General features: G+C 42.0%; 1 protein-coding gene across 1 annotated transcript in view; it reads right to left on the bottom strand.

Moving 5' to 3' along the window:
- The window catches only part of CCDC178 (coiled-coil domain containing 178), a 357920-nt gene that overhangs the window by 269017 nt on the left and 63635 nt on the right, over window positions 1-25268 (bottom strand). Inside the window, 4 exon segments of the mRNA XM_073331282.1 lie at window positions 2887-3023; window positions 3128-3223; window positions 17920-18073; window positions 22848-22990. Coding sequence (XP_073187383.1) covers window positions 2887-3023; window positions 3128-3223; window positions 17920-18073; window positions 22848-22990 — 530 coding nt within the window.

The raw sequence follows: 25268 nt of genomic DNA, 5'->3' as shown, positions 1-25268 counted from the left end.
CAGGTCAAGGACCAAAAAACAGTCCCCTCATCCCAGTGCTGGGATTATTGTTGCTAAAGTAACCATCCTGAATCATTGTGTTTTGACTAATCTGTTTAGGTTTCTCAAGTCAAGAATGGGCCTCCAAACCTGGTTTTTTTCTGGGTTAAGAAATAATAAGAATAAAAGCCTTTCACTCTGTGTTGTACGATACTGGTTATACTGCACCTAACTGTAGGAGATGGTCTACTTCCTGTCTCAGAAGGTGCTCATGAAAGGGATCCCTGAAGAAGGACAGGGAGAGAGGGAGAATGGAGGTGAACTGGATGGAATAACCGGCGGGGACAATTTCCAGCACCCATTTCTCCAAAGCAATAATTCACCATGCTGGGTAGAATGGTGTCAAATGGTCTGTAAAGGGATGGCGTTAGAAAGTGATTTCAGCAACTGGAATTGGATGAAGTCTCTCAGGACTTCGACCAAACCCTCAAATTTGATGTTTTGATCCACATTGTGGTGATGTTAGAAGGTTGAGATGGGAGTGGCCTACATCCTGTGGGTCTTTGCCTCCATCTCTGGGTATCATACTGCCTCTGTGACTGTATGTAAGTTGCTGGTCTTGAGCATTGTGATGGATAATATCTGCCTTGTTTTTGTGCAGGTGTGTACATGTCTAAAGACCGAAATGTCGCTCTAGAGTCTTTCAATGTATGCAGGGACTCAGTCTTACCTGCAAATAATTTTGGATCGTCCAAGGAGAGATCCTCTACAGTGGATTGCATCTCCTTTGGGAATCCAGACAAGTGGAGACAGGAGGCTTGTCACATCACTACGGCAGTTGTGATGGATCTTGCACCGCCATGTCTGCTGAGTCTAAGGATGCCTGCAGAGCTGTTCTTGCCAGGAGATGACTGACCTAAATTGCTCCCTCTTCTCTTCAGGGATGAAGTCACTAAATTCAGAAAGTTTGGAGTAATTTGTGTGATTGTATTTCACCCTCAAAGCTTCATAGTTGGCTATCCTGAACTGCAATGTCACTGACAAATAGGCCTTGTCACCAAAAAGATCCAATCTTTTCCATTCTTTATGATACGGGGTGATCCTCGAACGGTGTTGCCTGCCCTGTTCATTGACTATCTTTATCACCAATGAGTTTGGCTGGGGGTGTGAAAATAGAAATTCTAGACCCTTTGATGGGATGTAATACTTCTTCTCAGCCCTTTTACAAGTAGGGGGGATTATTGTGGGAGTCTGCCAGATGGTGTTGGCAGCATCCATGAGTGCCTCATTTATGGGAAAGGCAATTTTGGAGGAGGCTGGTGTGTGTAATATGTCCAACAACTTGTGATGGGACTCAGCAACTTCTTCCAGAGAGATTTGGAGAGTGTCTGCGATTCATTTAAACAGCTCCTAAGATTGTTTAAAATGGTCTCCTGTTGTAGGTGGTGGAGGCATGATAGTCTTGTCTGGAGAGGAGGAGGTGTTAGTTGCAGGTGTGGCTTCCTGATCTACAGCCTCCTCTATTTCCTCAAAAAGTCTCCTCGGGGACTCACGGGGTCCCATCTCTGACACTGATGGGGAACGTCTCTGTCTTTCCCTTGAGGTGCTGGGAGGCTTGGAATAATGTTGCCTATATTCCATCCCAATATGGCCACTGTGGTAGGAATGGTAATGGTGGTGGCATCCATGGATGTCTATACCACCTCTGGGTGCCAACCCTGGAACAGTGTCCTGGCTGTTTCTGCCGATCTAGTCTGATGATTCCCTAGATCAGTGAAGAGAGGTGTGAAGAATAAACATCTTACTCCTCATTGTCCTCCTCCTCGCTAAAAAAAGGATAGGCAGATATGTTTGTTGGCATGTGTAACAGTGCTGAATGTGCTGATGCTATATCAGTACTGAGAAGAGGTGATTTCGGTGCTGCAGCAACTACTAAGTTCTTATGTCAGAGAAACTGCTGCATTCCAAGAGATCCTGGTACTGAAGATGGCATCGGCGGTAACTGTTGTGGTACCAGGATAATTGTTGTGGTACTGGGAATTGTTGTGGCGCCAGGAGGATTGGCGCCAAGGATGTCTGTACCGAAGAGGTAAAGTTGACTTCGGTACTGCTGTCTCAGCATAATGCACCAGAGAGCCAGAAGATGGCGCCGTAAGCTGAGGCGCTGTTGAGGTGCTTGGTACCAAGTGTTTAGCTGCTGCAGTCAGTGCTGTGGTAGAAGGGGCAGTCTTGTTTCTGCTATCCTTCTGAGAGGCTGCCTGCTTAGGTTATTGGGCTTTAGCGGTAACGGAAGATCCTAACAACTTGTAGGTACTTAGCTGCAGCACGGTCAGTACTGAGGATGTGGAGAGAATTGGAGAACACTTCTTTTTCAAGGCTCCCTTAATAGGAGAAGTAGTAGCTCTCTTCTTCACCCTTTTCCTGAGAGAGAGCTACCACTTCTCCAACACAGAGAGCCTCAAAAAAGAAGCGCTCTCCGACTCCTCCTTCACCCTTTTTCTGCGAGACAGGTCCCTTCCATGCAGTCGCTGACCTTCTGCATATTCAAGAAGAAAGTTTTAAAATATAATTGGGAATGAAGGTGCTTTTAATCTAGAGATAATATAAGAAAATTCATATTTTTTGTTTTGCAAATTGCCAAACCACAGAACCCATATGTGTGACTGGGTTGGGTTTGTTTGTTTGTTTGTGTGGGAGGGTGGGGGCGTGAGAATAGGATTACAGAACACCAACAATTTAAGTACAAGATTTCAATGTGATGTGATTTAAAATTACTGAAATATTAGTTCAGAAAGCTTTAAAATGGAAAAAACTGACCAATGCTCATCTAAAATGCTGCTTCTTATTTTCCTCTGGGTCTTTGACTTTTCTGTTTATATTGCAGGTCTTTTACAGAGTTTGAATTACCTTTCTCTGGACTTTTGCACATATTCTTCATTTTCTCTCTCAAGTTCTTTATTTTCACGTTCCAATTCATCCACTGCTTGAAGGGTATTGAGGAGCATTTGTTTCATATTCAACCGTTCAGATTCCCAGCTAGTTTTCTAAGAAACATTGAGACAGAGTATGTTTTGAAGATCATTTAAAGCAAACACAATGTACAAAGACTTTCACTTATAATTCATGAAAACAATAAAAAAAAACTTACTGAATCTTCAATCACTTTAATCACTTCAGAACAAGCATCTAATAAACTTTTGTTCTCATTTTCTTGAGCCAATGTTTTATTGTTTAAATCCTGTACCTGGAAAACATATGTAAAAGTTAATAAAAAACAATATTTGCAACAAGAGAACTACACAAAAATTAAATACCAAAAATGGAAAAAGAACAGTTAGTTACTTTACAGTAACTGCAGTTCCTTGAGATGTGTTGTACACATCAGTTTAATTCTTGAGGCACATACAGTTCATGCATGCAAGATCAGATTCTTTTGGTCAGCATTATCCATTGGGGTCGCATCGGCACCCTAGGTGTCCTCACAGTTCCTTCACCAATACAGAATCCAGATTAGGATGCCACAATAACAGGGAAGTAGGCACCGTTATAAAATCCTTTTGGACAACATATCTCAAAAAGCCACAGTTAATGTAACTTAAGTAACCACTTTTTCTTCTTTAAGTGATTAGGCATGTCAGTTGGTGTGCTGACAGGCCCAAAAAGAAAACCTCTTTCATTTAGCTTTATAAAAGTCAGTCTAGTTGTAGCTTTCCTGTTTTGGACCAGAATGTTTTGAAATTTCAGCTGAACATCGTTTTTTGTTGGATGTCAGACACTCAGCAACCAGGCTGGCAAACGTAACAATGTACAGTGCAAGCATAGAATTTGACTGTTGTTCTGTGAGACTATGTCAGGCAGAGCAGGCAAAATGACCAGGGGCTGCATTGAGAAGTTCACTATATCCAAATACCAGAACCGCCTGGCCAATACCAGAGTTATCATGATCATTGATCTAACATCTTGCCTCAGGTATCATGGGAATTTGGGGAGAAGGCATACATCAACCCCAGTGTCCAGGGAATGAGAACGGCATCTGCAGAGACTGAACTGAATCCCCCTCTGGAGCAGAACACTTACTTTTTGTTCTGACCTGTGGCAAATAGGTCTATTGATTGGTATCCCCATTTGCAAAAGATGGCTGTGCAACACTGGCTCTTTGGTCAATCACTCATAGCTGTCTGAGAACTGTCTGTTCAGGTGATCTGCTTGTAAGTTCTGAATGCTTTGAAGATACTAGGCCAGCAACATATTCTGGTAATGAATACACCAAGGCCAGAGCTAAATGGCCTCTTGACAGAGTGAAGGTGACCTGGTTCCTCCCTGTCTGTTGATATACTGCATAGCTGTGGTGTTTCTATCAGTAGCTGGCTTGTGGATCCCAGAAGTAAAGACAGAAACATTTTACATGCCAAATAGACATCTCAGAGTTCCAGGACATTTATATGCAGACAACCTCAATGAGGGGACCACTTGTCCTGATTCTGAAGGTGACGTAAATGATCCCTTCCCACCCATTAGTGGAGGCATCTGTCACCAGCTTCTTGGTTGACAGAAATACAGAGAAATCCATTGCACACCTGAAGAGGGTCTTTCCACCAGTTTAAATGAGAAGAGTCCCTCTGGTGGGACAGTGGCCACCATGTCCACATGGTGCCTGCTGGGTAAGTACTTTGATTTCAACCACCCTTGTATGGAGCACAGATGAATACTGGCAAACTGCATCACATACAAGTGCATGAGGCCATGTGTCCCATAAATCTGAGACATAGCTTTACTGATGTCTTTGGGTGGGGTTGAAGTTGGTTGATAAGGTTCACTATAGTTTGGAATCTTTCTTATGGAAAATAAACTCTCATTGATCTGGAATTTAACAGCTCCTATGAACTTTATGCTTTGACTCAGAGCAAGTGTGGATTTTTCTCTGACTCTGAGGACCATGTGTGGCAAAGAGCTTTAAGTCACTTGAATCAAGCTGATCACCTGCTGAAGTGATCTTCCTCCAATGAGCCAGTCATCAAGATATAGGTAGACTTGTCTCCTTAAATAAGTCACAATGACTTCTAATCACTTGGTGAATACCCTTGGTGCTACGGAAAGACCAAAAGGCAGGATCCTGTAATGATAGTGAAAAGGGTCCTGCTAGGAATCTGAGGTATTTCCTATGGGCAGGATGAGTGGATATGTGAAAATAGGCATCTTGAAGGTAGAGAGCCGCACATTCGTCTTGGAATAGGCAAGGAAGGTAGGGAATGGGAAGGGACTAGAATTGGATAGACTACCTCTTGCTGTCAAGGCTTCCCAAAACTAAAAAATGTTGAAGGCAAGGGATCTTTGAGAGGTTCTGTCAAGCTTTCAACAACAGAATCAAACCTGCTGCCTGGTGGAAGATGCAAATTGGGCAACAGTGGAGGAAGAGACAGTGGGTCATCAGCCACAAAGCTTCATCTTTCTGTCTCAGCACCGCTGAGGTCTTGTGAAGCTGATAATAGGACTGGGCAGAGGGATGCTGCCTGATGGAAGCCTTTCTGCCTTCTTGGGGCTGGAACATAGAGGCCCACAGAATGAAGAATCACCCTGGAATCCTCAAAAGGAAGGTCCTCAATTGTGGTTTGTATCTCCGTGGGAATTCCTAAGGACTGAAGCCAGGAAGATTTCATTACTACAGATGTGGACATAGTATAAGCCACGGTGCTGGGCACGTCCAGTGCAACCAGAAGGGAAATGTGGGCTCATAAGTTGTCCCTCAGTCATTATGGTTTCTAGTTCCTCTCAGTGCTTCTGTGGTAGCTTGACCCAATTCAGATATCACGGTAGTTCGCCACATACATTTGGACGCTGTCAGATTAGTAGACTGTGTATCAAAATATAATGAGTTTCTTCAGGTCTTTCTTCCTGGGAGTAGATTTGGGAGGTCCCCGCTTCTTCAACAACTCTTGGACAGCAACTACTACAAGCAATCCTGGTACTAGGTGGGAATAAAAATACTCCAATCCCTTGGAAGATACTTGATATCTCCTGTCAACTCACTTGGATGTGGCCAATATAGAAGTTACCATTATGCCACAGGTCTTTTGCAGGTTCCAACAATCCCTCATTTATCAGTGTGGCAAGCTTGCCAGACATGAAAGGATGCATGATATCAGGAGTTGTGAGGTGTCTCCTGCAGCATTTCCAGCAGTATATGCAGAATTTCTGCCATATGCTTCAAAAGGTCCTGAATGCCTGAAGTCATCAACTGAGGAAGGCTTTGAGGCCAGGAATGCCTTGAAGTCATCAACTAAAGAAGGCTACTGTGCCATTGGGGAAGGACGAGGACATTGCAACAGGGACAATTTGTTCGTCCTTTTGAAGATCTTGCTCCTCATCACCTTCTCTCTACTGCCTTTCCAGAAGCGGAGGCTACACTAGCTGACATATTGGGTTGGTCTATACTGCCTTTTTAAGGAGAGGGATCTAACCAAAGGCAGGGGTGCAGAGGGTGTACAGGCAATGTACTCCTCATCCCAGTCTGTGCACAGTAGAGAGACACCTCCTCCAAAGTGGGCCCTTCCTGTCAGGAGTGCCCTTGCCCTGTTATATACTCCCTAATCAGGTAGCAGATATACCTCCTTCGTTGTCTGCTGTACCGACAACTTGGTAACAGGTGGTTAAGCTATCAACGTCTTCAACCTCTCAAGGAGCGGTGACACTATTACTGGCCCCACAGTTAAATCACTTAGTACTGTATATGCCCTAGCTACCAAAAACTCTGGTATGCTGAGCACTAAAGAACATAATTCTGAGGTGGCTGGTTCCATAGTGCCAGGTACTGAGAGCAAGGATCCTGAAGGGCTGGTACTAAGAGAAACACAGTCCACAGGTTTGGTGGGTACTGGTCGCTCTCTCTTAACAGTTGGTATCAAGGCATGAAAAGGACCTTTGTCAAGCCATTAGCAGCCCTTCAACTGCTGAGTCCAAGATGAATCAGACACCTCTGACTCTTGTTTCTCAACTGGATAGGCATCAGAGAGGGTGGTATATGCCTTAGCATCTCTGGAGCAGTGCTCCTTCCTACCCCTCTCCTGAGATCATTGACACCGGAATGTTGGTGGATGACTGGGGCCTCTTCACTGACATAGCATGGGAGTTTGGGGTGGATTCTCCGCTTGCTGGGGTGCTCATGGGAAGAAACTGACTGGAGAACTTAGGTCTAGCCACATCCTTTTCTTTCAGTGTCCTCAGCGGCATGCAGACGTTGCTCCAGGAAGAACAATTTTAGGACAGCCTCGCTAGCTTTTTGAGTCTACTTAGAGAAGGAACAACATATGGACCATCACTCAGGAATATATACCTCTCCTATACAAGAGATATCTGCAATGCCTATCATTAAGCTGCACTGAAACTTCCCATGATGAGTAGCTTTTGAACACAAGCGATTTCACTTCTGCTATATACAAGGAGGGGTTTAGCCTAAAAGCTAAACAGCTGACTAAAAAAGGTTGGGTTTTTTTGTACCAAATAACAAAAAGACTAACACATACTACTAACAACTAGCTAATGAATAATACTAATAGCTACCTCGAATACTATCACAGTGCCGGAAGAAGCAGGTGGACACTGCGGGAGTTCCATCTCACTGCCACGGGCAGTAAGAAAGGACTGAGGGACAGTTGGGCTACTCCTCCCTTTATGCCCTCAAATAAGGGGCACAAGAACTTGAAGGGCATACGTTTGGTCCCAACAGACACTCTTGGCCAAAAGAATGCAATCTCACAAGCATAGGGCAGATGCACACAAAGAGTGGAATCCATATGGACATTCACTTGGAGAAGCAGCAAGAATGATATATTTTAAGAAACAATCAAAATTTTAATTTTACTTTCTTCATGTTAAAACAAACATTTTTTTTCTTTTTTTAAATTATCTCCTTTTAAAAATTGTTCATTTTCCCCTAAAAGTGGAGAAAAACAATGGCAAAAAGTAGAGAAAAACAATGAGACACTTTAGAAATACTACAGAATTTAGTTTTCCATGGTGACTTTAGTACTTAAATATTTCAGTGACATAGAATGGAATAAAACAGATTTTACATGAAGCAGCTGAAGGAAATGCTGATGAATAGATAGTACATGCTGCAAACTTCCATTTAAATATATAGAAGAACTTAGAGAAAGACTGGGACCAAAGAACAGAATTTTTGAAATCTGATTTGGAGCCCTTGAATGATATTCTAGTCTGGATGTTCAGTCTGTGCTGCTAATCAAATCACTCTGTGTAACTCCAGTGTTTTTTTAAAAAGTGCGGTCATTCTCAGGCTATGTCTATGTCTACACTACAAACTTTGGTCGACACAAGTTGTGTTTGCATAAAGCCGCCACACTTGATATACCACTTGTGCGTATGTATAGTTGGCTCCTTGGGTCAGCAGTGCTCACCAGGAATGCTTGTGTCAATACACAGTGTGGCGCACCATAGGTATGTATGCCAGTGTGCAACCTGCCACCATCGAATGCACTGTCTTTTGAGAAGCTTTGACAATGCATAGTGGGGCAGAAACCAGTCATGCAGTGGTGACTGGGACCAGGGGTCAGTTCGCAATTAACATCATCTCTGTCCCATAATTTTTGCACCTTTTTAAAAATTCCAAGAACCCGCACGGCCCTCCTTACTGTCTACCGTCTCTGACTGATGCATGAACCTGCACAGGGGTTCCTGAACTGAGGTGGGGCGATAAGACAGCACACATATCTCTATTTTAGCACCTTGCCACAAAGTACATCAACAGAAAGAGCTACTTTTCTATGGTTATGCAAGCATAGTGGACCACCGGGGACAATTTACCAACTTCAAAGTTTGTTGGTCAGGGAAGGTGCATGATGTTCACATCTCTAAGAATACACAACTGTTCAGAAAGCTACAAACAGGGGCTTTCTTTTCCAACTGGCAGATTACAATGGGCAATGTTGAAATGCGAACAGTGATCCTGGCTTATGAAGCCATACACTGGCCGCCTCCACAACACCAAGGAAAGATTAAACTACCAGCTCAGCAGGTGAAGAATGACAGTTGAATGTGCTTTAAATGAAGAAAACATCACAATTGTTAGAACTGCCCGCTGTGTCCTGCATAATATCTCTGAATCAAAGGGGGAAAGTTGACACCAGGATGAAAGGTGGAGGTGGAGCAGCTGTCTGCTAAGTTTGAACAGCCAAACACAAGAGCTACTAGAAGAGCTCAGCACAGAGTTATACAGCTTAGGGAGGCTTTGAAAGAGCACTTTTAACAATGAGCCACAATAATGAATTTATAAATTGGACAGATTTGGACACATTTTCATGAGAACAAAGAACAGCATATCTTCTTCTGTCGACCTAGTGACGTCTACACCAGGGGTTAGCTTGGCTTAACTATGCCTCTCAGGGGTGTGGATGAATGCTGATGTAACTTTTTCAGTGTAAAGCAGTCCTCAATCAAGCTATGCTACCTCATGTGCAATTAATTTGAGTGTATTAATTCAAGTTAACTGTGCTGTGAAGACACACCCATAAGCACCTAAGAGTCCAATTCTCATTGGAAGTCAATGAGAGTTAGACAATTATAAGCCTATATTACTTTTGAAAAATGGGACTTCAGTGCTTTTGAAAATTTTACCCTGAATATCTACAGCTGTACAAAGTCTATTTTTTTCTCTGATTCTGTATTCTTCAACCTAAACCTGCTTGAAAAGAACAGTAAATATATATTAAACACACAAAAACTATTAGAAGAACATTATTAAGGTTACAATATCATGTACTCAAAAATTAGCAAATACTGACTGTGCTATCTTAATTCAGCCACCTTCTGCATATGCATCAGGATAAAATGTTAAATTACATGATCACATACTATTTTTCCTTGTCTCATTCAGTGCAGAGAGTGCACTGTGATCACTTAATGAGCAGCTATTCAATATTTTATTTTATCCTCATTGTGTGGCACTTTACCCTATCTACTGCACACAATTCAAATTCTACTCTAAAGACATAATTATTAACTTCCTCATAAGCTTTTCTATGGCGCCCTTCACATTAGTAATTGGAATGTTTCCCAAACATTCATGAAATCTATATTCACAATACCCTTGTGAAATGAGTGAGTATTATTATTCCCATTTTGCAGGTGGGGAATTGAGGCACAGAGACTGCTCGTTCTGTGTTTCTACAGTGCCCAGCACATTGGAGTCCTGGTCCATGATTGAGGGCTCCTAGATGCTATGATTACACAAATAAAAAATTATTATTATTATTAAGTTCAAAAGTATCTTTGGTTGCCAAATTTGAGAAAGCTAGGACCTGACTTTTCAGAGTACTTAGAATTATTATATAGCACTTTGTATGTTCAAAGCACAGCTCCCACTCACTTCACTTACACCTATAAGTGCTCAGCACTTCTGCAAATCAGACTGTTGGGTCTCAGCATGGGCACCCAGAAAGGGAGGAATACACAATAGGTGACCTCCTGTGAAAAGTTTAGCTTAAGTGACTTGCCTAGCATCATATAGGAACTCTGTGGCAGATATAGGGGATAGAATCCAGTTCTCTAGGGCAGCATTCAACTGCCTTAACCATGAGATCATCCCTTCTCTTCCTGCAGTCCCCTGCCTCCTTATTCACTACACACCTTCCAACTTCTGCAACAAATGAGGCAGGAGTCCTATATTCAACATCCTCCTTCACTACATTACCATGCTCCATCCACAGAGCAGGTTCATCCTGTGCACTGATTGAGGTAGGAGTCCTGTGGAAAACAGTATGTGATTATGTAATTAAAGACTGCATCATAATGCATATCCAGAAGGGAAGCCAAATTAAGGTAGCATAAGCAACCTTAAGTCTGGCATTTCCTAAGTTCTGAGTACTTGACTCAGTGATCACTTGCACACTTTACAACATTTCTTTAACATAGTTTGTGGGCATATAATTCACTAGGATTTAAAAAACCAAAACAACAAATTCTATCATGTGGTATCATCAAATAAGTCATCAGCAGGGCTGGAAACTTTAGACCTATTGCACCAACCTTTGCCATTTGAGCTAATGGTGTAATTTACAGCAGTAGTACATGGTCATCTTCTATGTACACCAGCACTAAAAGGGAATGGAACTCTTTGCCAGTGGGTTGTACAGATATTTGCTCACAGCAGAGGAATGATGAGACTCAGAGATATTGGGTTCCAGTTCAGGATCTTTAAAGGAGCGTTCTCTAGTAAGCACAGACACTTCTGACTATTCCCCTAAGCTTGATCCTCCTCCACCTCTGCTTCATCCACTCCAACCCCTCCCTGTCCTAGTCTTGACTCTAACCTATCCTGGCTAACCCATCCCACTCTAACCCATCCCAATCATATTTCTCCTAGGCTACTCAGTCAGTCTCCACCCCTCAGGCTTCTCATCCCAGTCCCAATCTACTTACAGAGCAAGTTCTAGTATCACCCTTCCAGACTCCCTGTCACAGTCCTTTTCTCTCCTCACTCCCGTCCTAGTCTTCCATCCCCAGTTTCCAGTCTCCTTGCCCACCCATTCCAATTTTCTCCCTTCCCAGGTTCCCTCTGACAGCCTCTTTGCCCAGACAGTCTTAGGCTTGGTCTATACTACGGGGTTAGGTCAAATTTAGCTGCATTAGGTCCATTTTAAAATGAATGCGTCCACGTAATCAACCCCGTTCCATTGACTTAAAGGGCTCTTAAAATTGACTTCCGTACTCCCTCCCGGCGAGGGGAGTAGCGCTAAAATCTGCCTGGCTGGGTCAAATTTGGGGTAGTGCCGATGCAAATCGACGGTTTTGGCCTCCGGGAGCTATCCCAGCATGCTCCATTGTGACTGCTCTGAACAGCACTTTGAACTCTGATGCACTAGCCAGGTACACAGGAAAAGCCCCAGGAACTTTTGAATTTCATTTCCTGTTTGGTCAGCGTGGCGAACTCAGCAGCACAGGTGACCATGCAGTCCCCCCAGAATCGCAAACAAGCTCCAGCATGGACCGAAAGGGAGACACTGGATCTGACTGCTGTATGGGGAAAAGCATCTGTGCAGGCAGTACTCCAATCAAAAAGAAGAAATGCTTGCTATGGGAAAGGATGGTGCTGCAGTTTGAAACAATTCCCACATGTTATGCGTAAGAAGCCTACCCTGCGTACCCTTTGCCTTACAATGACTGCATGGAAACTGAATTCTGTTGCCCAGCCATGTGTGATGTGTCACCATACCAGCAAGCGCTCAATATAAAAGGCAAAATGCGACCTTGTACTTAAAGCACATGTGCTGTCTGCTGTGAATTGCTTGATTCACTGTGAAAGAGTCTCCCTTTTGTTCTCAGAAATGTATCATCTTTAATTTTACTCTCCCTTTTTATCTCCCCCCCAGGTGCAAATGTTTCTAGGCTCCCCCTATCATCTCCGGCCCTGAGGTTATCGCAGTTTAGAAGGCAAAAAAAACCCACTCGTGATGACATGTTTTCCGAGCTCATGCAGTCGTCCCGCACTGATAGGGTGCAGCTGAATGCATGGAGGCATTCAGTGTTAGAGGCTAGGAAAGCATTAAGTGAGCACGAAGAGCAGAGGCAGGAGCGCAAAGAGCAGAGGCAGGAAGCGATGCTAAGGCTAATGGGGGAGCAAACGGACATAATGAAGCATCTAGTGCAGCTGCAGGAAAGCCAACAAGAGCACAGACTCCCGCTGCATCCATAGTACAACCACCTGACCTCCTCCCCAAGTTCCATATCCTCCTCACCCAGATGCCCAAGAACGCGGGGGATGTGGGGGGAGAGGCTCTGGGCACCCAGCCACTCCACTCCAGAGGATGGCCCAAGCAACAGAAGGCTGTCATTCAAACAGTTTGATTTGTAGTGTGCCTACAATAAGCAATGTGGCCTTGTCCTTCCCTCCTCCGCCACCCCACCCCACCCCACCCGGGCTACCTTGTCAATTATCTCCCTTTTTTTAATTAATAAAGAATTAATTTTTTTTTAATTATGAAAGAATGCATGGTGGTTGGCTTACAGGGAATTAAAATCAACAAAGGGGGTGGGTTTGCATCAAGGAGTAATACACATAAGTGTCACACTGAAGCCTGGCCAGTCATGAAACTGGTTTTCAAAGCCTCTCTGATGCGCAGTGCACCTTGCTGTGCTCTTCTAATCACTCTGGTGTCTGGCTGCTCAAAATTGGACACCAGGTGATTTGCCTCAACCTCCCACCCCGCCATAAACGTCTCCCCCTTACTCTCATAGATATTATGCAGCACACAGCAAGCAGCAATAACAATGGGAATGTTGGCTGCGCAGAGGTCTGGCCTAGTCAGCAAACAGCACCAGCAAGCCTTTAAATGTCCAAAGGCGCATTCTACCACCATTCTGCACTTGCTCAGCCTATAGAATCATAGAATATCAGGGTTGGGAGGGACCTCAGGAGGTCATCTAGTCCAACCCCCTGCTAAAAGCAGGACCAATCCCCAACTAAATCACCCCAGCCAGGGCTTTGTCAAGCCTGACCTTAAAAACTTCTAAGGAAGGAGATTCCACCACCTCCCTAGGTAACGAATTCCAGTGTTTCACCACCCTCCTAGTGAAAAAGTTTTTCCTAATATCCAACTTAAACCTCCCCCACTGCAACTTGAGGCCATTACTCCTCATTCTGTCATCTGCTACCACTGAGAACAGTCTAGATCCACCCTCTTTGGAACCCCCTTTCAGGTAGTTATCAAATCCCCCCTCATTCTTCTTTTCCGTAGACTAAACAATCCCAGTTCCCTCAGCCTTTCCTCATAAGTCATGTGTTCCAGTCCCCTAATCACTTTTGTTGCCCTCCGCTGGACATTTTCCAATTTTTCCACATCCTTCTTGTAGTGCGGGGCCCAAAACTGGACATAGTACTCCAGATGAGGCCTCACCAATGTTGAATAGAGGGGAACGATCACGTCTCTCGATCTGCTGGCAATGCCCCTACTTATACATCCCAAAATGCCATTGGCCTTCTTGGTAACAACGGCACACTGTTGACAACAACATGGAGAAATTTGCTATTGAGACTGAGCTCATTTACAAGAGCAGAAGCGCAGAATTGCAGCGGAAGCGGTGGATGATGACAGTTAGCAGTCATACTGCACCGTCTGCTGACAGCAGCACCCAGGACACAACAGCAGCAGTGACGGTGAGCTGAGCTGAGTGGGCTCCATGCTTGCCGTGTTATGGCATCTGCATGGAAAAAAGGCACAAAACGATTGTCTGCTGTTGCTTTCATGGAGGGAGGGGCAACTGATGACATGTACCCAAAACCTCCCACGACAATGTTTTTGCACCATCAGGTATTGGAGCTTAACCCAGAATTTTAGTGGGCGGTGGAGACTGCAGGAACTGTGGGATAGCTACCCACAGTGCACCACTCCATATGTCGATGCTAGCCACGGTAGTGAGGACACACTCCTCTGACATAATGCGCTTAGTGTGGACATACGTAATCGCCTGTATAAAATCGATTTCTAAAAATCCACTTCTATAAAAATCAACCTAATTTCATAGTGTAGACATACCCTTAGTTTTCCCCCACACACCATCTCACTGTCATATGACTCCCTCCTTCTCATTGGCCCACTGGATCCCAGTCCCAGTCTCCTTGTCCAATCAGTCCTAGTCCCACTTCCTGGCTCCTCATCCAATCTCAGTCTCCCCACACCCACAGAATCCCAGCCCTCCCTATTTTCTTCTCTGATGTTCAGTCCCAGTCTTCTTGCCCAGCCAGTCCCAATTTCTCTCCACAACTCCCAATCCCAGTTCCCCTCTCCACCATCTCTACCAGCTTCCAATCCCAATCTACTCCCCTGCTCCAGGTCTGGCTGTTGTCCCCACTCCATTTGAATAAGGCAGCTTCCTTCTCTATATTATCTTAGCCCAGCAAGGGGGACACTGACAGCACAGAAGGGACAGGTTCCCTGCTCTCAGTTCCAGTGCATGGCCCAAGCATGCAGCTGCACAGAACTAACATTTTTCAAATATTTATAACGTGGCCAAAATAAAGCCTTCATACACGACTTCAACATCTTTACAGAGAAAGAATCTGACCCATCAAGAGAACTGACTACTAATTTAACAACTACAACAACACTACACAGAAAACACTTTATAAAACTGAATATAGGAGTCTTATGATTACATGTCACACTTTGTTCTTCAAGTTTATTTTATAATTACAATGGCACTGACTCTGAGAACTTTAAAGCCTGATGTTTAATAATAAAAATATTATGAAATGAAGAGACACTAAAGACAAAATATAATGGTCATAAAAGCAAAGAGAAAACCTAGAGATTCCAATGAATATGAAGTGAAAGCTGAATTAAAAAAACTAAAACCAAATACAGTAATAAACTGAAGCAAAAATGGCATCTAAGAATCAGACCTGGGACTCACCGTTGAAAACAAACATTTAAAAAATAAATCAATGAAAAGAGAGAGAATGTAAAAATGCAAACTGATACAACAGTAATTTAAAATGAATGGAACTGAACTAAAATTACTCTGTTGTTGCAGTAAAAAGAACAGCACAGCACCATGGAAATTAGATCCCAAAACTGTTGTATATCTAGTTTAGTTTGCCTCAAATAGTCTGGCTTTACATCTTTGCCTTCTATTGAGTGTTTTAAAAGACCAAAATTTCATAATTTCTAGTTGTGTATATAGAACTATTTTGATATTTCTGTAGATGAAGATTTTTTGTAAGGCTCTTAATTCAGTCTCTCCTATAGTGATATTTTTATTTTGTAATCCAACGAATATGCTTAAAGTGCAGTTCTACCTAAAAATAAATTTCTATAAATATCATGGTTTTAAGTTAAGTCTGATGTCAGACATGACCTGAAATCTACAGGACTCATCATCTGAATATCTGCTGACAAGAACCATAGCTCTGCCACTTACTTGGCTCCTAACCAAATCAGCCACATTGAGTTCTGTTGAAGGGATGGGCCTGAAACCCAAAAACAACTCTTCAAGTGGCTCCACAGATGAAGATGTCTGTAGCTTAAAGCGACCTATTTTTAAACCAAAAATTGCCTGTTCTGGTTATGAAAGTGGATATCATGGCTTCTGGAGGTAGTAACCCACTCTTTCTCCCCTGTATATCATTTGGGTATAAATTCCTTCCTCCTCTCTCTCTCTCTCTCTCTAATCTGTATGATGAAATCATTAAACAGCTGGGATTTATACAGGCAAATTTTACAACCTTTTAAAATTTACTTGGACAGTAAGATATAAGTCAGGTTTGATAACTGAATATGTTTACATTGGTGGACAAGAATAATGTGTCCATTATAACTTTTGGACATGTATTATGCGGTTTTTCATTTCTGCTACTTAATTTGTCCTCTTTCTGAGCTTCTCAAGTAGTTGTTTTTTATGACTAACTGTTGAACTTTAGAACACTGATATAAAAGAAAATTTAAAAAGCAATTACTTTTTTTAATGCTATTGGCTCAATTTTTTAGTTATTGTTCCTTCACATTGCTTTTCAGAGGACCTTTAGCCATATGCTTCCTGGACCCATAATGATGTCTCCTCTTCTGGGACCCTGGCAAGATCTCTGGCACTGAAGATCCCTCTACATTTCCTTTTTCTTATCCTTGTGCATGAGGACAGCTGAGAACAGTACTAATGTATTGTCAAAGTGAAGACCCACTTGAGATTTTGGAAACAATGCTGGAGTTAAGCCCACATCAATATCTTCATGCTACTTCTTTGGAGCCAGGAAAGATCCTGGCACTGTACTGAAGGAGTTCCTGCACCAGCTTGTTCCAACAAACAAGGCTCTTCTATGTCAAAAAAGTGTCTGTCATTGACACATCAGTAAGGATTAGCTTTGCACTAGGTTTCTTCAGCACCTGGGAAGTCCTCATTATGAACAAAGGGACAGCACCAATAGGTTTTTTACAAGTCAGTGCTGGCCCTAGCACCAATGAGCTGTCAGCACAACTAAGCTCACATCTCAGAACTGGCATTTTTCATGATAAAGTGACCTCAGTTCCAATCACATACTTAGGAACTACAGGCAGTGAACCCAATCCTGTACAGATTTCTTCCATGCACAGGTTGTTGCTGATTTGCCTGGCTTTGAAATAAACGACCACCTGCCTTTCACAGCTATAGACAGTGGATCCAAACGTAGATTCAAAGGCCAAACTAATAAGGCCTCCTTGTTGAGAAAGGTTTGGTGCCTCCATTGCATATCACTCTAGGCCCAAAGGTAGAAGACTCTGCACAGTGAGCAGTCATATGGACTCTTTCCCCCAGGGACAATAAACAGTGGCTGCATGAGTCTGCTTCAGGGAACACGGAAGAGCACAACACATCACTTAAATCTGTGTGTTATCCAGATTCTTGGAAGCTGGATTGGCCACAACTAACCAGTGGTAGGGCTTTCAATTCAAATATTAAAATAAAGTGTGCAACAGTGCAGAGTTCCCAAAATATGCTAAATAAAGTAGAAAAAGGAGAAAACAAGAAAAATAAGGAGAATTTTAAGGTAAAACAGAAATCGCTCCAGGTACAGAAGAACAATCACAATACCTCTCAGCTTCCAGCGTTCACTGGTTCAACACGGCACTGATGCAGCTCCATTGAGCATGCATTTCTTTCCAGAAGGTTTGAAAAGGTCAGCAGTACCAGGTGGGAATATGCAGCAGTCCCATGAAGTACTGTAAGAGGCTATATTATTACTCCTCATAAACAAAGTTACATTACTGTATCACAATAATGAACAAATTCCATTATATCAAACATATTTTCAATTTACTCAAAATAAATACTTTTACTTGTGCTATTACAGGAAACCTTAACGTACAAACACACAAAATATCCAGAATTTCATGTACTTTTCAGTTTAAAATATATTTGTTTTATTTATTTGGTTGTTTATAAATATTCAAAACTCACTTTGTTGTTCCAAGATTTAGCATCTTCCTGTATCTCTTCTTTTTGCTTTACTAACTCTTCAAGATGTCTTTCTTCCTTAATAATCTTCTCCTCTGTTTCTTTTAACTTGATACACAATTCAGTCCAAAGAAATTCTGAGTGTTTTAAATCATTCCTAATAGAAACACGAGAATAATCTCATTCATTCATTTGGAAGCATTCCAACATCACCTGTCTCCATAAAGGAGAATGTAAAGCAGATTTGAATCAGTAAAGATTTATTTTGGTTCTCTCTGTTGCCTAAGTCACTCAAATACTTATATATGAATGGATTTTGAAATATCTACCCTGACATCATCATCTGCCAGAAGCTCGGGCTGGAAAACCCAGGATGGATCACTTGAAACTGCCCTGTTATATTCATTCCCTCTGAAGCATCTGGCACTGGGCACTGTCAGATGACCAGGTACTGGGCTAGAGGGACCATTAGTCTGACACAGTATGATTGTTTTTTGTTCTTATTCCAGTATGTCTTTAAAGTTATTCATTTATACTTAAAGATTCAAAACATAGAGAATCCCTCTAGGCAAAACCTTATGTTACAAAAAAGACACACGGACAGGAATAGTCATTCTATTCAGCACAGTTCTTTTCTCAGCCATTTAAAGAAACCATAATCTAATACATACCTAGCTAGATTACTTACTAAAGTTCTAAGACTCCATTCCTGGTCTATCCCCAGCAAAAGCAGCATACAGACAGACACAGACCCTTTGTTTCTCTCCCTCCTCCCAGCTTTTGAAAGTATCTTGTCTTCTCATTGGTCATTTTGGTCAGGTGCCAGCGAGGTTACCTTTAGCTTCTTAACCCTTTACAGGTGAGAGGATTTTTCCTCTGGCCAGGAGGGATTTTAAAGGGGTTTACCCTTCCCTTTATATTTATGACAGTATGTCTGCAATCTACCTTCTACTCAGAAACAAGACACACGTGATGAGCCTCCCACAAAGGTACTATGCATAACCATTATGAAAACACTACTCGCCTTGTGCAGTAACTGCAGTTCTTCGAGATGTGCGCCACTATGAGTACTCCATTCTAGGTGTCTTTACATCCCTGCACCTCAGATTGGAGATTTTTGGTAGATGTTTGGCCCGCACATGAGCTCTCCCTATCTCGCACTGCATTCTGTTTCTATATAGCACTGTACAGGCAAACTTCCCTCTGTTTCTTCTCTATCACAGAGCTCATACATAAAAGCTCCAAAGTAGAGGGAGGAGGATAGGTAGCGGAGCACCCATAGGGGAACACATCTCGAAGAACTGCAGTTACTGCACAAGATAAGTAACCTCTTCTTCTCTGAGTAGTGTCCTTATCATAGAATCATAGAATATCAGGGTTGGAAGGGACCTCAGGAGGTCATCTAGTCCAACCCCCTGCTCAAAAGCAGGACCCATCCCCAATTAAATCATCCCAGCCAGGGCTTTGTCAAGCCTGACCTTAAAAACTTCTAAGGAAGGAGATTCCACCACCTCCCTAGGCAACGCATTCCAGTGTTTCACCACCCTCCTAGTGAAAAAGTTTTTCCTAATATCCAACCTAAACCTCCCCCACTGCAACTTGAGACCATTACTCCTTGTCCTGTCCTCTTCCACCACTGAGAATAGTCTAGAACCATCCTCTCTGGAACCACCTCTCAGGTAGTTGAAAGCAGCTATCAAATCCCCCCTCATTCTTCTCTTCCGCAGACTAAACAATTCCAGTTCCCTCAGCCTCTCCTCATAAGTCATGTGTTCCAGACCCCTAATCATTTTTGTTGCCCTTCGCTGGACTCTTTCCAATTTATCCACATCCTTCTTGTAGTGTGGGGCCCAAAACTGGACACAGTACTCCAGATGAGGCCTCACCAATGTCGAATAGAGGGGGACGATCACGTCCCTCGATCTGCTCGCTATGCCCCTACTTATACATCCCAAAATGCCCTTGGCCTTCTTGGCAACAAGGGCACACTGCTGACTCATATCCAGCTTCTCGTCCACTGTCACCCCTAGGTCCTTTTCCGCAGAACTGCTGCCTAGCCATTCGGTCCCTAGTCTGTAGCTGTGCTCCCTCTAAGTGACTCTATAGCAGTGCCCCTGCTGGAAGGATGGGGCTTCGGAGCAGAGTACAGTATGGATGACAATACTGTCAAGCCAAATATCACATCTGATGCAAAAGCAAGGGTGACTGAATAATGTTCTGCAAATGTCTGAACAGATGCCGAAGCTGCTGCGCTGCATATTTTTGTGACCAGAGGAAGGCCATGGAAGTGGACAGAGAGCCTGTAGAATGCGTTCAGGCTCCCGAAGGGTTGTAGCAGTTGCAAAAGCAGTTGGCAATGCAGTCCAATATCCATCTAGAAAGTCTTTGCTTAGAGACTGGGGATCCCTTAGATCTGTCTGCAATGGAGAGGAATAGTCTTGGAGATTTTCTGAAAGGTTTGGTCCTTTCAAAGTAAAAGGCTAACACTCTTCTGATGTCAAGTGTGCAGAGTGTTGCCTCCCTTTTATCCTGGTGCAATTTGGGAAAGAATGCTGGAAGGTGAATAGGTTGATTTATGTGGAAGACTGCAAGTATTTTTGGAAGGAATTTGAGGTGTGATCACAATGTAACATTATTTTTGAAGAAAATCTTAAAGGGGTAGAGGGTACGCCATTAGGGCCCCTATCTCTCCCACTCTCTGAGCACGTAATGGCCACTAGGAACATGGTTTTCATAGAGAGGTGTAGGAGTGAGTAAGTTGCCATTGGTTCAATGGGAAACTTTGTAAGACAGCTCAAGATCTGGTTATGGTCCAATGATGGTGTAGGATCTCTGATTTGGGGTAGAGGTTTCTCATGCCTTTAAGAAATCTTTTTGTTGTAGGATGAGCGAACACCGAATGACCCTCTACCTTCTGGTGGAATGGTTGTGAGGTGTACCTTCACTGAGCTTTGAGATAGCCCAGATTTCTTTAATTCTAGGAAGTAAAGAGGAGGATGCAGAGGTAATTTGTCTTGCATCACACCAGAGTTGGAACCTCTTCCATTTTTGAATGGATGTTTGATGAGTTATTTTCCTGCTATGTAACAGTACTTCCTTCAAATCCTCAGAACAGTACCTTTTAAAACTTTGGAACCATTGAGGAGCCACACTTTGAGCCAGAGAGTTTGTAGATTTGGGTGATGGCTCTAGACTGCATCTTGAGAAAGAAGATGAGGAATGGAGTGGACAGACCACCACCTGAAAAGGTATGAAAACCATATCTGTGTTGGCCATGTTAGAACTAGAACAACAACACTGGCCTTTTCTGCTTTAGCTTGAGTATCACCTTGGATATTACTGGAATCGGTGGAAATGCATATAAGAGATGTCTGTTCCACCAGAACACACAAGCCTCTCCATCACGACATGGTAATGATCCTCGGAAGATCATTAGGAAGAGAGAAAACTTCTGAAATCATTACAGGATCTAGCTCCTTGTCAGAATACGGATCCAATCACGAAACAATGGGTAATATAACCAAACCTGGAATTTGAAGAAGGCATAATGGTGAAATAGTCTTTCTTGGAGAACTGGTGGAAGTAGTCTCTGGAGACCTATCCAGCACAATGTCTCATCTCATTTGGTTGGGAGAAGAAGAATGAAAGAGAAGTACCTTTTCATTAATCTAATTGGAGAACCAGTCAGATCTGTTACGTGTTGCAGATCCACATGAACCTGTGTCATAACTGTAATGGTAGGAAGTAGGAAAGATGAAATAATTGGTTAAGCTGGCTTCTTCTTTGGCTTTATCACCTTAGAACAATTTGGAGATTTTATGTCCTCAGGTCTCAGATCCCAGATCCATAGCAGGATCCAATGAATTACCAAAGATGTGTTTTAATTTGATGTTTCTTTTCCTTGAAAGCATATTGCTTAGTTCTGGCACGTTATCTGAAGCCTTGGGTTCCTTAGCCAGAACTATCTCAGATGCAGGCTGTATCTTGGAGCTGAAACACTGGATTTAGCTACCAAAATCTCAGTTGGCTTGGAACCAGAGCTCCATGCAAGACCAAACCCTTTACCCTGGTTCTCTTTCGGGAGCCAAAAGTACTCAAAGTCACCTTGGATCCCTTATTTTTTCTTTCAGATCTCTTTGAAGCCTCCAATCCTAGAGGTTGGGCAGACATGGCCTCTTGAGGGCCTGAAGTATATTTTCTCTCTCCTTACTGGCCCAAGTAGTGAACATGCTAAAAACAGCACAATATGAAGGCGAACGTCCTTTCCCATGACATTTAAGTAACCTGACACATGCATTAGATGCCAGTAAGACTGCAGGACACGATGCACATCTTTTAAAATCATGCTTCATTGTCTTTGGATCTGCAATCAATGCCAGTACCATACCGACGAAGTGGGTATTCACCCACGAAAGTTTATGCTCCAATACGTCTGTTAGTCTATAAGGTGCCACAGGACCCTTTGCCGCTTTTGTAAATATTTTAAGTTAAATACTAATACTATGAACTATAAATCTAGCTAGCTAATCTTATCTAACAACTAATGTAGAGTTAGTAGGCATTCAAAGCTGTGGCTTCAAGAGATCTAGAAAGGTCCACATTCGTCTGACTGCTGTGGGTGAAAGTAACTAAGGTGGCAGGCCTTTTTATAGCCATGCCCTCAGAATATGCTTGAATGCTGAGGGGAGCAATAGGAGGTGTGGGTGAGCACTTTAACAGGTGGTACGATCAGAAGGTTCCACCATCCAAACTGCACTGGTCAGCACATTCCCAGTGTGAGAATATGCAGAGGACACTCAAACAAGAACAGAATTTAAAACAGACATTTTCTGAATGCAAATATACTGTGTTTCTATGGTCATTATACTTCTAAACTGTCAAAATATTAAAGATCATCAGAATATTTTAACAACATTTTAAAAGGCTCTTACTGGTACTGCTTCAACACTATCTCAGCATATTTAATTTTCTCAGCCATAGATTTTCTCTCCTTTTCAGCTTCTTCAGTGACTTGTTTTAAAATCTGCTGGATTCTCAGAACTTCCCGATAAACATCATAATATAATTTTGATGCCTGAAAAAGGAAAACAAATATTCTATAAACTGTTTTCATTATGAAATGTAATATTCTAAACACAACTGTTCTCATTCAGTAATCTTCTGACTCACTTATTACTATTTGAAAGTTCGAATGTAGTGCTTTGGGATGTCACAATATTTAGCAATAAAGCACAGAATACCAAATAAGCAATCAGAGTAGAAGACAATGACAAAGCATGTATTGAATCTGATGATATCAAAAAGCCAGTGTTAGCAAGAGGGCTTTCATTTTGTTATAACATTTAGAAGTTATTGTGAAAAGATGGCCACTTGCATAGGAAGACAGAGACCAATGGAGCAGAACACAAAATCTTGGAAGAAGCCACTGAGTATGTACTCAGCAACCTGACAGAATTATTACTTAAAGGCTCCTGAGGGGCTGTACAAGGCTGACATTCACTTAAGAAACAGAGAGGCCTGAGACAATGATGGAGATTTTCAAAGGCACAAATGAGATTTAAGCACCACATTCTCATTGACTTTCAATAGGAGTTTGGTACATAACTTCCCCCTCTGCCTTCCAAAATCTCCTCCAACAGTTATAGAAATCAGTGATTCACATAATAGAACAAAAATAGGAGTATATTTTAACCTAACGCCCTTATTAACTGCTCAGTCTTTTTCTTTGGGAAATAAAAACAACAACAACTATATACTCAATATTATCTAATTATTTTTAATTAAAGAGAAAATCAAGTGCCTGCTACAAGTTCCCAAGGCAATGAGGAGGATAAAACCAATAAAATTGGTGGAACCAGTTAATCCAAGCATCTGAATTAGAGCACAATTTAAATGTTGAATATTTTTTGTTTTAATATCTAATAACTTTTTAAAGAGGAAATATGTGAATGAGTTACCACAAGAAATGACCTATATTCTTATTATGCAATGTAGTGTTACACTACTTCTATGATGAGATTTTGCATTATTTCATTTAGTAATGGAAAGAAAAAAAAATCAGTACTGGAAAAAGTACTAATTTAAAATTGCTTTGGTAAAAGTCTATTTCATGAATTGTATTTCAGATCATTTTGAAATTTTCACTGCATCAAATATATCCCAAGGCAACAAGAAGAATGGAAATAAAAAAATAAGTAGAAGAAAAAGTTAACAGCCTGACCTTTAATTAGCCACTATTTTGAAAATACCCTATCTGCTGATATAACAAAAATGTTAGTCTTTAAAAACAGAACATCTACTAAACTCACAGTCAGATACAACCTATGTACTTATCAACAAATATCACCCAGGCTTTATAAAAGAATTTAGAAGAGAGGAGTTTGCAGGAGTACCAGTAGTTATTCAGGTGTATGTGTATATACACACACACACACACATATATATAAAGTGATGATATACTTGTTAATGTTGATTTTTATTTTAAAAGAAAGAAAATGGATCAATAGCAAATTTGTTTAAGATCATCATGCTATTTGTAACGCTCTCTCATATGCATTTTTCCCCTTTTATTACGACACATTTGTGTATTTTGATATGTAATTATTGACTCCTCAATTAAAAATGAGCAGAATTTTAAAAAATATTAACAGGGTTTATTAACGACAACATTGAAGGTTATTCTAAGCCCAATGTTTTATTCTACAACAGAGACAATCTTTAGGAGTTGTTGTTAATAGTGATCACAAAAAAGTTCAATCTCTGGATTTCGTATCAAAATTTACAATATGCAAAATAAATATTACTGTAAGTAGATCTGGTAGCTACACCTGCAATTAAGGTTTCCTAACACTTTTCATCATAAGACCCTATTTTCAGCTGCTCATAATTTTGCCAGACTTTAACTGGACTGAAATTTTTCATGCTGGGCATTAGCTGCTTCAGTGAATGAGACTAGAGAAAAATACATTGCTTTTCCCATGTGTGATTGTGGTCTTCAGGGTCCAATACAAACTACAGTGCAGACTCAGGTAGGGTGCAAAAGTCCAGAGAGTTTACTGAAGCAGTTTCCTACAGCCCACCTTGACAGGGGTTCATTGCAGAAGTCTCATTAGGCCCCACAGGTATGTTCCAGGCAGCACAGACAGCCCAATAATCTATAGGCCCCTATCTATCTATCTATCTATCTATCCCAGACAGCCCAACAGTCCCTTTTGTCGTAAAGCAAAGAAATAGTGCCAAAAACAGACTCAACAGTCCTATGTCGGGCTCACCTTCCTCTGGAGAGCTCTGGCTGTGCAGAGGTTCTGGGCTGGTCCTTTCCTCAGGGAGCAAAGGATAAGAGATTTACTCTC

The sequence above is a fragment of the Lepidochelys kempii genome, chromosome 2 (genome assembly GCF_965140285.1).
Source record: "Lepidochelys kempii isolate rLepKem1 chromosome 2, rLepKem1.hap1, whole genome shotgun sequence".
Lineage (NCBI taxonomy): Eukaryota > Metazoa > Chordata > Testudines > Cheloniidae > Lepidochelys > Lepidochelys kempii.
The sequence above is the reverse complement of the archived record's forward strand: the minus strand, read 5'-3'. Positions and strand labels throughout refer to the sequence as shown.